The sequence below is a fragment of the Heterocephalus glaber genome, unplaced genomic scaffold (genome assembly GCF_053883595.1).
Source record: "Heterocephalus glaber isolate CG9 unplaced genomic scaffold, H.glaber_assembly_v1.0 deba00000621, whole genome shotgun sequence".
Taxonomy (NCBI): Eukaryota; Metazoa; Chordata; class Mammalia; order Rodentia; family Bathyergidae; genus Heterocephalus; species Heterocephalus glaber.
The window spans coordinates 13,321,771-13,336,551 of record NW_028258153.1 but is presented as its reverse complement, the minus strand read 5'-3'; the positions used below and the strand labels follow the sequence as shown (position 1 = coordinate 13,336,551).

Genomic DNA, 14,781 nt, shown 5'->3' with positions numbered 1-14,781 from the left:
AAACGGGTAGGAGACAAGCTTTACATCACAAAAAGGCCCAGTATCTGGTGGGATTACTGCACATAGTGAAGTTCAATGGATTTTAAAAGGTCTGGAAAATATTTGGTAATGATGCTGAATGAGATCATTAATGAAGATGCTTATTCAAAGTCATTTAGGGCATAGCTTACATGGAGTTAGTGAAGATATGGGGTCACGGTCAGAATCTGTAAAGCATGTGATTAATGAGCAGAGTTTAGCAGAAGCCAACAGGCAGAGAGGAAGGTGTTATAAGTGATATCAAGAGCACTAGAAAAAGTGTTCCTGCCCATCCCACACCTTATGCTCACATGGCTACACATGATGCCGGGAAGCTAAGAGAAGGTTGAGTAATATTTAGGGTAGGAGACAGGATAGTGATGTCTGTTTGGAGGACCAGATTTCAACCATAAAAATAATTTAAAACTCACTAAATGGCAAGCATAACTTTATTTTCAGATATTAATGTAATTCATTCTCATGGTAAAAGGGAGGAATAGCAGGGCTAAGCAACTGCACTTAGAAACTCTTAGAGTCAACTTTCAAACTATGTAAAACCCAGAGTCGGAGTTCAGTCAATAGGCCACACCTCACAGCCAAGAAGCCCAGGAACAATCATACAGAGGATGAAAATTCCAGAGGCTTTGCCCCAGAATAGGTAAGGATTTTGAATGAGTTCAGGTGAAAACCTTTGGTGTAAAGAATAAGAAGAAAGAGGAAGGAGAGTGTGGTCTATTTGTTCTGCCTCTAGGATGCCACATTTCCTCTTTCCAAAGCATTCAACAGATATTATATTTCTACTCCTAAATCCATTTATTATTGGTATTTTTCTACTCAGAAAAATTTTCTAGATCCACTGTATTCTATGCAGTAATAGAAGTGATTTACTATTTCTGAAGTGTTTCAAAATTGCATGGCATTAATTTATTTTTCTCTGCCAACCCAAGCAAAGCAGATGTTTATCAATTATACAATTGTAAGTACTTTAGACATTTGCTTATTCCACCAAAAATAAATGGCAAGTCTTTCTGACAAAATATGTACTATTTTAAATTATGTGATTTAATGAAATTTAGAAGTATAGAAATGATGCTTATTCAACCCTGCATTGTTTTAAAAACTTTTAGATTTATCTACAAAACAGTAAGGTTTTTTTTTGGTAAAGTCAATTTCTTTATTCTGAATAACAAACTTTGGCATATGATTTAGATAACTAGTTTAATTCTGTATTCTACTTCTTGAGTACAGAGTGTGAATTGATTCTACAGAAAATATTTTTTTTTAAAAATCACCTAGATCAAAATCTTTGTTTAATAAAGTGATAGAGATAGCAGAATAAAAGCGGCTGATCAGAGGACCTATTTTTGAGATGGCTTTTCCTTTGTTCATTATTTTATTCAAGCTTTTTTATTCCTTTTATGTATTTCCCTTATTCGTATTTTAAGGAGAACTTTAAGAGAAATGTCACTGCCTAATTTTCTCTCCATTTTTTTCTTCCCTACTTAAAAAGAGCACCTACAATTGGCAAAAGAATCACCTCTAAATAGAACATAATTTGTTCTTGCCAGGCAGCAAAGAATTAAATAAAAGTTGTGTACAGCTGCTTGCAACAATCTCCGCTTAAAAGATCGCTAAGTGGGTTAGCAGCTTGATCTCCATATTCATCTTTCCCCAGCTCCCAGGAGAGATAACTACACTCTGCCCCCTCCCATCCACCCTATTATAATCTACAGCACCCCACCACACAACCTGTGCTCCACACTGAAATAAAAGTGGCTCAGTGAGAGAACATCAATTAGAGATGGACACACAGAAAACTTCTTTGTAAATGCTATGGCGAGGAAAACGTGGATGTCTGCATGAATTTTCAATTATTTATAAACATCTTCCTTTTACATCTCAGCTTTCTTTAAGTGATGAGAAGTGAGAGAAAGAAAGGAAAAAAGTGGTGTTTATATTCTACTTAGTATTGAAACTGGGTTCTGTGAAGACATTTTCACCAGCTAAAAAAATGAGGACCATGTGCCTGGTGATGAAATATGTGGATGCTGGGGGCAGAGCCAGAAACTCACATAATCACTCTTTCTCATGATAAAGTCAGGTAATCAGAGAGGAGAGGGCGATGCTGAAGAGAGTTGGTGTAACCATTATTCAACTTTATTCACAGTTGTTTAAGACACCAAATATACAACAAAGAATTTATGTTTTAAAAAAATCAACCATGGGATACTTTGTAAATTTCTCTTTTCCATTTAGGTGCCTACTATTCAAATCAATATATCATTTTCTTCAGTGATGAATTCTTACTCTGCAAAAATTTAACTATTATCTATCTACCTAGCATTTAAACCTCTACACTTAATTCTCCTTGGTTTAGAATTCTTAACAAATTCCCATTTAACAAGATCATTTTTAAAATCTTATATAGGTGTAGGAATATCACCAGATCCTCTTACTGTTAATCACTTCACATTAATGCTCCTGGTTTTATATTCTGTGACTCTAAAAACTTCTTGAAATTAAAAAGTGTCCAAAGCAAAGTTAATTATATTTTATATTTATTAAAGACATGTACAATACAGAGTTTGTCTAGGAAAAATAAAGCTTCAAAAAGAAAAAGAATTGCTAAGACCTCAAAATCTCCAGTTCTTAAAAAAGACTCACCTTTAAAAAAATATCACGTCACCATTTCAAATAATAGCTAATTATTTTGATTCCTTAGATTTCCCCATTCTGTCTCTGTAGCATGAAAATGTTTTTCAAAATATCAATGACTTTTACTTGAGTCATTATATATGTTTTTAAATAAAAATTCACACATCTTAGTGAAAAGGCATAAAAATTGTTTTAAAATAAATTTCAGATAAACAATCAACTCAAAGGCTGTCCTCAGATGGATAAGGTGTCAGAACCCCAAAGAGCTATTATCTCAAGAAATTCAGACCCCTTCACTGAAGGACAGCAATGTCTGCTCATTACCAGGAACCGCAAGCTGCTAAGGCTCTTGGAGACCCCAAAATGGGGCTCCTGTTACCTTCCTACAGAACAAAACTGATACACCAGGACCAGAAGGCCACAGACACTAAAAGTGTTGCTGTCATTATTGTTGAAATTAGTGACCTAGAGGTATCACATAGCAACAAGAGAGTTAATGTACTTAACAATTAACTAATTTGCAGCAAGCCCCTATGTTCTATCCCAAGTTCAAATCAGCATATGGTCTGGAATGTAGGCATCATTATAGATTTTGTTAATCATTTAATCAGCATAGAAATCTTATACTAGGCCACTTCTTAATATAAGTACTAGGTCAGTATAGCATAGAAGTCTTATACTAGGCCACTTGTATCTGTCCCTAGAATCAATAAGACATCTTTAAAGACAATTAGATTTCCATCATTAAGCAAAATTTTCTGAGGCAAAATTTCTAGGAGTATATTCTGATGTGTATCTAAGTTTAGAAACCATCACATTCATTAGTTACCTGTGAAAAGACTATGGCGTTAATGAGGTCTTAGACGATGCTATGCAATATCTTTGCTGCTCATTTTATGTAAAAATAATATTTCTTCTAATCAGCTATGGTCAAGAGGAAGTTTTAATATTTTTTGGATGGAAATGGAAATTAAAACTATTAGAAGGTAAAAAAATTTCCATTTTAAGAGCTAGAGCATTTTGGACCTCATTCATACTTTCAGTTTCTCACACCAGAGAAACAATTCAATATTTACACATGTGTGTCCTATTATTTCACTTAAGAGTATGGGCTCAATATGATGAATGTGATCATAATATATGTCTAAAATGTACCAATAAAGTTAATAAAAAGAAAGAGCTAGAGCAGGAAGCTTGTAGGATATAGATGAATTAATCTTTAAGGCAGAAACTCTTATTCTTAGAGGGACTTCTCTTAAAGAATGGGATCATTCCTATAAGCCTTTCCTTGTGAAACAGAAGTGAAGTCTAACCATTACCTTAAGGAAAATTTAAATGCAAAAGTTAACATTAATGAAGAGGCTAAGTGTACCATTTAATAATTTAAATGAAAAAATGTTAGAAGAACATGACCTTGAAGAGTCATATTTTTGCTTTGCTCATTTTGAGCTAAATTTCCCTGTTCCTAAAAATTGTTTTTTTCTTTCTCAAATTGTGAGTTTGTGTATATGTGCATGTGTGTGTTCTATTCAGCATTTGCTCACAGGGGAAGGCCATAAGCAGTTCATACAAGGGTCTGTAGGCTAACTTTCTCTTTCCAGCATTACAGAAAGAAATGAAAGCCATCTGCACTGGGCTTAGCCTAGCATTACCTCTGTAGGGCTATTGATATTCACATATAGTAGAGTATGCAGATCCAACAATTAGGATTTCTAGAATGTTTGAGAGCTGGTTATTAAAATACAGCTATCACTCAATATCAGGTTACATAAACCCACAAGTAAATTTTATTAAAACAAAGATAATATATGATTAACATTCATTAGGTCCTGACTAGTTTATTACATTTTACTATTATGCATGCAATGAGTGGATTTAGATCTCTCAAATCTGTATGGTGGAAATAATACATAACAGTGGGCTCCATGGTCATCTCTTCCAAAATCCACTCTGAATGCCTGAAAGCAATGATATTAGGATATGTACCAGTGAAATCAGTAAAGTACAAATCTAGGCTCCCTTCCTTATTTTTCAGAGACTGTCTATTAAATGTTTACCAGCACAACAGTGACATGTGATATAATTTAAGACTGAAGAAACTGTGCTCAGGGAAACTTACCAATAAAACCCTTCTAGGGGAGCCACGACATATTCTGTGCCTGGGGTGAATAATTCCTAATGTAACAAAGTGATGTTTCCACTAATTTAGAGTCAGAGCAGAGAATAAACCTTGGCCTTAAGAAGCAAAAGACTTAGGGAAAATACAGAAGTTGATCCTTAAGATCACAGCACAGTCAGAGGGTCTCAGTAGTGAAGCAGACCTTCACCTGCACAGCACAAGCAGGAACATGGAAGCCGCATTTGAACCTCTGTCTCCAAAATAACCATTCTTAATATTAACAAAATTGTGTTAATAGTAGTTTCATTTGTGCTTTGAGAGATTCAGGTATACAGGGTCTAGGAGCAGTTGAGAAAGCAACTAACACACCTGGTGAGCTTACTAGCATCATTGCTGGCAGAAGTTGGGGTGCTGGTAGTAAAAGGATAAGGTTGGAGTGATGTGGCTATGGAATTTATTCCAGATTTTAGGTGAGTTATATGGAAACGGAAGTAGGAACCTATCACCAACTAATGAGAACACTGTGTTAATATGTGTGTACATTTAATGTTTACTCCTTATGCATTTATTTTAATATGTTTATCTTTATAATTATTTGCAATACTATAACATGCAGTGCACGGTACGTTTGAGGGTTGAGATGAGCTCACAATGCATGAAAGTGTTCTTCTGTTTGCCCCCTAGAGGGAAGGCTAAGAACTGCGGAGAAATAAAGGTCCTGTTCCTTCTAGAAAGCAAGGATTACACATACTTAACTTCTAAGATATATTTATACACTGTATAAATTATAGATTCTAATTCACGAAAAATTGATTGACAGGAACATGTCACATATGATGAAAATGAGGACATGTCTTAAAAAGGTTGCTCAAGAAGTGAAGTAATTCAATTCCATCTTCAGGAGAAGAAAACTAGACTAGCAGGTGAATCGAGCTTACTCCTCGTAATGTTCTTAAATAAAAGGTCACTGCTAGAGTAAGTTTTACCTGGTCTGGAATTCCTCTTCTTACAAATATACTGATAAAGACCCTCCTCAATGTGGGTACCAGAAGTCATTTTCTCATTAACAATATTAAAAAGGCACCAGAGCTTTCACTTGATATTAGTCATGTAAAAAAAAATACTCTGCTAGATTCTGATGTCCTTGATGTTTTGTTTAGAATAATTGTACTTGAATAAATAAGCAATCTTTCATTCTTTCGTTTTATTAATTCATGAAGAATGTATTTAGAGCTTTTAAAAATATCTTTTATATTTATATGAATTTGCTCATTTTGTTCCCCTAATTTAAACTTTTATTTAAAAAACATTCCAGAGCACTATGTGATTTGATTTGATGCATGAATTTACAACACGTTGTATATATGTATATATAAAATACACAAACTAAAGCAGTGCTGAAAAGTTCTGTAAATACTCTTGCTACTTCATTTTGTAAAGTTTACAAAAGTCCAAATAGAAGAGTACATCTAATTTATGTAAATAATATGGAAGAAGTAACAAAAGTTGATAATGTAATAAACCAGGTTTAATTCTACTCCATTTTGAGATTTAATTATCTTCTAGTTCAAGAAAATAAAAAAATTTATTTTCACAATGTACAGTATTAGAAGTGAGCAAATACTAAAATATATACAAGTCATTAAAAGAAAAACATAATTTTTAAAACTAGTGGCTTTACAGGTAGAACATCCAGTTTAAACAAAGTATTATCCTGGAAATATAGATGAGAGTATAGTGCTATATTATCTGCCAATCTCCCATCACACCTTGCTCATTCACTGGTATTTGGTTCTAGAAAATACTTTTGATGAATGCCATGCTTGGTGGAATCTACAGAAAATGTGGAATCTAGAGCATCTAAGGTTGGCTCCTTTCAGTTTCTGGATGAGAAAAAACTAAGAGAGACCACTGTCAAGTATTAAAACACATGAGGCAGAAACTAAAATGCTAGCTAATAAATATGTAACGAACATGCAACTGTCACATCTTAAAAATGCTTTTGTCCACATGCAGTCCATTCACAAGAAAAAATTTCATAATCAGAAGGGCTTTCATTCCTTTATTATAAAAAGTAAGTCAGATTTTGACACCTCTGAGTTAATATAACAGTTCCTGGCTATAAAACCACATGTGATGTTTTAGGCCAGAATATAGTGAATGGCCAGCCACAATCACATGCATATCCAAACCCTGGTCCAAAGGCTGCCTCATCTCACTGAAATGTCCTGGAAGTGGTGAAGGCAGGCAGGGTATAGAAGCCACACAGGGACAAAAGGAGGAGAGGACACCGGGACCACTTAGAAAGCACTTTTTCTCCATTCTGTGTCAGTACTTTTCCACCCTTAGTCTTTTTTCCCTCCCTCTTCCAACTATATTTTGAAGGGTTAATTTATTGAATAAGCCCTGTTGATGTGGTTATCTAAGAATGTTAGAATATTACATTATAAATCTTACAGCGGAGTGTACGAGATAAAGGATATACATTCCTTCCTTACCCTCCTGAAGTTTGGCTCAAGATATCTCAAGGATATTTTGGCAAATACAACTTGGTTGTTATTCCTAAATCACGAATTTTCAAACAAGGGATAACATTTTATTTGTTTTTATAGATGCTTCAAATTTCTTCTGCATTATTTCAATTTTAGGCGAAAAATGTGTCAATAAAAAGCCAGATTGCTCTTTAAAATTTTTTTTTTTTTGAGTCTCATTACACAGTCCAGGCTGACCTTGAACTCATTACATAGCCTAGGCTGGCCTTGAATTCTCAGCCACCCTCCTGCCTCAGCTTCCTAAGTGCTAGGATTACAGGTGTGCACCACCACACCTGGCCTCTTTAAAAGAGTGTTTTTTGCATTGAGAATTAGTACCATACAAAAATACATGCAAAAAGAAATACTAAACAAAAATTTAAGGGAAATTTAAAAATATTTTATAAAATATTGTTTAAGGATCAACTATTCTTAAATTCCTTGTGTGAAAATTCTTTGATTTCTCAATTCACATTTCTTTTATTTAAACATTAAAGGAAAAGTATGCTACATCACTTATTTTATAATTATTGCAAGTATAATATAAATAGAACATAAATATAATATCAGAAATATTATAATTTATATCAACATAAATTAAACATATATATGTATGTATCTATGACTATATATACATATATGTATATATATATGACTCCCTTTCTCTCTTGTTATATGTAGTAAGAGAGCGATAGAGGCAGCCATCTTTACTTGAAAAATGACTGAAATCTGGGGAACTACCTGTCTCTGGATTATAACATTTGCTTTTCATTCATTTTATGAAAATTATGGATAAAAAAAACATCGCTTAGATTCCCCCGGTTTTCCTATGTGTGAGCTGTTTGTGGTTTGAATGTTTCTGTCCCTTCCACAGCACATGTTGAAATAATTCCTAAGGCTCAGTGCTGAGAGGGAAGATTGCAGGCTCTGGGCTTATGGATTCATGTCTGTGAAAAGGCATTGTCAGGGCCCAGGGATTTAGCTCAGTCATTTCGTTGTCACCTGCTGCGCAAGCGCAAGGACCTGAGTTCGATCCCTGGTACCAAAAGAAAAAAATAAAGGCATTGTGGGAGGAGGTTTTCTCTCTTCCACTCTTTGGCCATGGGAGAGCCGGTACGCCTTCCCTTTGTGTGGGGCAACACTGAAGGGGCCTTTCTGGAGCATTACCAGTCCCTTAAGGGATCCCAGACCAAACAGACTAAGACATGAACCTATCTATTTATTCCATTAGCAAATAACTATTCTCCATCTATTACACACTACAACATAGAGTAAAATAATTAATTCAGCCTTGTTCACAAGGAACTTTAATCTTAAAAGTAACACTAAATGCCAGATCTTATTCCTGGCCATTATGGATTCACACTGGGAAAGAGAGCATTTCTTAGAAGAGATGATACCTGATAAAAGTCTTAAAGTATAATTAAAATTTATTCTGGCAAAAAGAAGAGGAAGTGAAACACAAAGATACTTTAAGATTTGAACGTATAGAGCTGAAAAATAGGCTAAAGTTTGCTGAAAATTTCAAGCCATTTGGTTTTGTTTAGATTTGATCTTATATTAATTAGGCAGTAACAATGGTAGGGTTATTAGACAGGGTCATGGTTAGGCTTCATTTACCAGAGTTCTTGCAAGCATTTTGTTAGGTGAATTAGTCAGGACTGGAAGACAAGGAGAGAAGTTAAGCCCACAAGCTCCTAAAAAGGAGGCCTCAGGCATCTGAGAGGTTTGTGGATAGAAGTTTGCAAGTCCTTGAACTTGAATGTTTTGAAATATATCTCCACAACTTTTTAATGTAGCAAATTTGAAACTGTATACACACTAAAGAGTTACTCTCTATTTCTCTCTCACCTCAGGAATTGGCAGCTAGCATTGTACATTCAGTTTCTTTAAGTATTACTACTATAAATACTTCATATAAACGGAATCATACAGCACTTGATGTTTTGAGACTGCCTTGTTTCCATTACCAGAATAGAACCATAGGTTACTGACAGTGAAAGAATACTTAATTCATTATCAGATATGGCCTCATGCAGTACATACAACATGTCAGCAAATAGAAATACTGTGTAAGCATTAAAACTTTGACAATTGGTGGTTAATTTGTAAAGGACCACTGGTTATGAACCCATTCTGCATTTATAATTCTTGCACCTGCAATTATTTGCATGCAAAAATTTGCAGCCACAGTTGCCTAATTACAGGCACAACCATCCAAATTAGCCCTCAAAAAGAGCAGCACAAAGAGATACCATCTGGGAAACTGCAGCAAACCCCTCTGACCTTTCCTGCTCCAAATCCTGTAAGGCTGGTGGGTACATTTTCCTCTTGGCTTTTGTCTCAGGCTTTATTTTTGTCTGATCTCATTCATGTCTTACAGGCTAGTCATTCAGATAAGTAGAGTTAGAGAGGCCTTTCCTCTTGCACAACCAAAATGCTTCCACCTCTCCAAAATAATATGTATCATAGTTTAGGCAGACTAACAACAGAAATTGTCTCTGAAGTGCATCATTTGCACTGCTAGTTGAGAAGATTTGATGTTTTTATTCACATGCTGTATTACATAGTAGGTCAGCAGATTACTATAAAAATAGAATCTCATATACATTTCTGCTTAAAAATAACAAGAAAATTATGTTACTCCACTTTTTGAAAAAAAGATTTTAGCCATTTTTTAAAAATTATAGCTGTCAGTTTTGATATATTTACATTTTCCCATTATATTAGTAGGACCATTATGAAATTTAATAATCCTCTCTTGGAGTTTGATTTCCTACAAAGGATCATAATACAATCAGAACTGTAGCAAATAATTATTGAACTAAGTGGATACAGTTATAATATCAGGTGGGAAATATGTAATAATACATGAGAAATTTAAAACCTGAGTTAATACTTGCTAAAGATTCTGTTCTCATACAAATGTCAGTAATAATAAATCTGGAGCTACCACAGCTTGCTCTGTAAAAATAAAATAGATTTCAGATAGAGTAATTTTCAAAGCTTTAGATGATAGTTCAAATATTTTTTATCATTTAATCATATTAAAAACTTAGAATCTGCTAAATTCTGGTATAGAAATAACATATGTTTAAAAATTAGGAAATTTAGTAGTTTATTAGCCTAATGACAAAAATCAGAAGGTAAATATGCTTCTTTTATATGAAATCTATATTCACCAGTTCTCTAGAGTTTGGAATTGTCATAAAATATTACTATGAAGCTTTAGGGAAATGTAAATATTTAGAAATGCTAAGTGTTCAATATTTTTATTTAATTTGTTTTACTTTAAAAATTACAGTGAATAGAAAAGTACACTTTTGTTTTATTATCTTTGCCTCAGTGGTACATTTCGTGGAAATTGGAGGAGAAAGACATTAGCCTTAAGTTTAAGGTTCATGGCACACCTGTTTGGCCATTAGAAATGAAAGAATAATTTAGATTGAGCCAATAGGGACCATGTTAGGAAAATGAGAATTTGTGAAGGGGAAACATCATTCTAGAAATTGCTGAATATTCAATGGGTACCATCAAATTTCAAAATATTATTAATGGCATGATAAACATAGTTGTTCATTTTTCACATAGGGTAGAAGAGCATTCTGAGATATTGCAAAGGATAATGTTACTCACATCCGGAGCTTCCATTTGTTGATACCAGAGTCAAGTTGGAAGGCCATGGATTCCGAACAATATCTTGCCAATGAATAGTGTCTGCATAACAAAGGAACTTGTTCTGGTCTACATAGACGCCCCCATTTAGAATTTCTATAGAGAAAACAAACACATTTGTTGTCAAACTATTTGTTGAGGAAAAAAGCGGTCAATAAACATGATTTTTTTCAGATTATTTTCAACGTTAAATTATAGGAAGATTGTTAAGAGCCAAGATACCTTTTAAAATATCTTTCATTGATTGTACATTGATTGTAGAGATTTTTAAAAGATTGAAAGTACAGAAGAAAACAAAAAAACACCTAATTCAGACAGAAACACTCTTAACAGTTACATATTATATTAGTTTATTTTCTTTCTTCCTACTGAAATTGGACTAATATATAAGTATTGCTTAATTTTCTAATTTGGTTTAGTAATCTATAGTAAGCATTGAGTGACATTTACTATTTTTATTTTTTTTAATGAAAATACAATATGCCAGGCTACAGGTTAAATAATAATTACTTAATTATTTTTCTCTTGTTCTTCACTTGTTTATCTCTGGTTAATCTTTGAAATAAATTTCACACATGCCATTCCAAAGGCATAGAATGTGAATGGTCTCAAGATTTTTAGATAAAGTTTTCAAATGTCCCTTTAGAAAGATCTTTTAGACAGTGTGGCATTGGCTGGATGGGCACAAAGTGGAAGCTGAAATTAATGCTTCTAACACAAAAATGTTCTTTTGCATTTTAAAGAGAATGGATAGAATGGCCAATTATATGCAAAGCAAGAAAAGAGGTGTGATCTAACCATACAGTGAATGGTTAAAATTTGAAATACTTGCTACAGTAAAATACTAATTGCCACAGTCATTTATTCTGCTCAAACTACTCCCTCTTGCATTGAGCACACTTATCCCATCATTCTTGCACTTCCTCAAGCAGTTCTAAAACCCTTTTTTTTTTTAAATGTATTTGTGCTGTCCTGGCTGCTTCAGTGTCCTGAATTGATTCAAAACATTTACCTTTCATGGTCATTTTTACTTTGGGTAAGAACCAGAAGTTGCATAGTGCAAGATTCAATGAATAAGGTGGCTGAGGACACACTGTAATGTTTTTATGAACCTACCTTTCCATTGGATGTCACTTAGCCACAGAATTCACTGTTTTTTGGTCACACCTTGTAAAGACACAAAAGAGGACTTACAGAACTGTTGCAGAAAGTTGTAAGCATGAGGGGATAAGTGTGTTTGGAGTGAGGGTAGTATTTTAAGGGGATTAACAGCAAAGTATAGTTTATTGTAATGCATATCTTTAAACATTCGCTGTAAATTTTGATCACCCCTTGTATAATAAAAATTCTGTTTCACTGGGCAAGGAGAATGGCCACAGAATAAAGTATACTAATGCCGATTTCTCCATGACTCCTGTTTCAAAACTGGCCTTGGTTAGTTAACTTGTCCCCAGTAGTCAATGCCTGACCACATAATGGATTCTCCTTCCAACAGGTATGTTATCCAGTAAAAGATACTTTCTTTAAAAATACTATTATGTTTAAAGAAATTGGCTAGAAATACACATAGTACCTGCCTGTCTAATATCTGTTTCCCTTCATATCCAATACAAATAGAATTTTAGAATAATCATGTAGTCCATAACGATTCCACTACAAGTAAAAAAGCAAAGCATAACAAAATTTAGATCACAGTCATTTAAACAGATAGGGGCTTATTCCTTTGCACAGGATAAGAACCCTATTAAGGCATGTACAGATATGCTCCAGCTATTCCACAGTGCCCCTTTGCTTCTTAGCTATCCTTTGTGCTGGCTTTATTCCTTCTAGCTCAGGATAATTGCTTCATCAAAAACATCTGCTCTGAGTTGAAGGTAGGAAAGGACAGAAGAGGAGGGAAGAAACTTTTTCTCCCAGTGAAGATTTTTTTGTTTGTTTGTTTTTTGAGACAAGGTATCACTATTTAGTCCAGTGAACTCACTATGTAGCTCATGCTGACCTCCTATTCCTGGCGATCCTCCTGCTGCCTCCTGAATGCTGGGATTACAGGTGTGTGTGTCACCACACCAGGCTCTCCTAGTGACTTTCTATTTGAGAAGAGACACTTTCTTCATGGATTTTATATGCATTTCATTGGATAGAACAATAACTTATGGCTACTGCAGGAAAGACTGAGGAAGCAATTTTTTAGGAACATATCGCTAGAAGGGATGTGGCTAAGCATGCAGAGGGACATAGTTACTGGGAAGGACACAGACTTTCTTCCAGGGAAATGTTGACAAAGTCATCTGTCGTGTGTGGTACACTAAGTTAAATTTTTAAAGAGTTAACTTACAAGAAAGAGGAATATAAAAGAATGAAAGGAATATGTGGCACCACAGAGTGGTGTTTGTGCAAGTGAGGTTGGTAGGCACATCCAAATCATTTTATTGCTTTGCAGGTATGAAATCCTCCAGATTATTTTTGATATTGCAGAGCTTTCCATATTTAAAATCAGTCCGACTCTCATCATCAGTCCTTTGACTGAATATTGGTTCTGTTTTCTCAGGAGTGGAGGAGAAAAACAAAACTAAATTAGATCATCTTTCCACTTTTAAAACCCAGTTCATTATTTTTCATGACCTAATAATACAACTTTCTTCAAACCAGAAGGGTGGGCCGGGGATTTAGCTCAGTGGTTCCAGCGCCTGCCATGCATTTTCAAGGTCCCGAGTTCGATCCCCAGTATAAAAAAAAAAAAAAATCAAACCAGAAGGGAAATGTAAGACACAAGAAAGATCATGAAAATGAATTTCTACATTAATGTTGAGCATTAACTTTTTATCTAAGAAGCGTGACGATCTCATACTAAGAGCTTTCTCATGAGACATTAGGTGATGCTATTCTGCTCTAGGAATAATTCTATATTAGGTGACAAAGAAAAGAGATTCTGAATGCTTTCCAGGAAACAAAGGTTATTTTTCAGTCTACACTTGGAAAAGTTTTACTGTAAAAAAAAGTGAAGAGAAAGGTAATAGCTCAAACATAATGAAAAGAGTCTGTATTTCTTAGGAGTCACATTTTAATTCAACTTGGCCATGGTGAAGAAACAGTATTTATCTCCAACTTCCTATCTAAAAATGTTCAAATAGAATCAGATTACACTGAATAATAATCTCATCAAATCCTTTTCTTGAACAATATTAATCTGCTACCATTGTTGACATTTGTTTCTTAGAAATATTCTGTTGAAGAGCTTGGCTTTTACTTGGAAAAGGGGATTTAGAAAACAGACAATGAGAACTTCAGTATAATCTTACATGTTAAAATTTCAAATTAAGATATAATCATGATCCATCTAGATGATATTTTTAGGATCACAAACTTAAAACCTAGCATCTTGTAGCAATTCTAGTCAGAAGCATTTATAAATTTTTAGTATTTAATGTTGGATGGTTTATGTGTGTTTTCCTTCATAATAGTTTTTTATTCCTTTTGGCATACATTTTATTCATTTTATTCTTGTGTTAGAAGTTAAAATTCTATAATCAGAGAATGCATACTTTCACTGATATTCATAGGAAACTTTTAATGTACACTTTATCTTACATTTTTGATTGACTCCAATTACTTAAAAATTCTCAGAAAATGCTATAATTGGATTTATACATTTTCAAGTTTTCTTTGATTATATAACTATAAAATTTTAAACATTAATACATATCTTGTAATGACATATTTGGTTAACTTTACTTCTGGACTAAAAAATTCTAAATAATGGATTCTGACAATTAACAAAATTCT

At 33.9% G+C, this 14,781-nt stretch overlaps 1 protein-coding gene across 5 annotated transcripts in view; it reads right to left on the bottom strand.

Annotated features, from left to right (window-relative positions):
- Positions 1 to 14,781, bottom strand: part of Erbb4 (erb-b2 receptor tyrosine kinase 4) — a 1,128,010-nt gene that overhangs the window by 352,696 nt on the left and 760,533 nt on the right. For all 5 annotated transcript variants that reach the window (XM_004851107.3, XM_004851109.3, XM_013074521.3 and 2 more), the window contains exon 4: positions 10,960 to 11,094. In XM_004851107.3, coding sequence (XP_004851164.1) covers positions 10,960 to 11,094 — 135 coding nt within the window. The remainder of the gene's footprint in view (positions 1 to 10,959; positions 11,095 to 14,781) is intronic.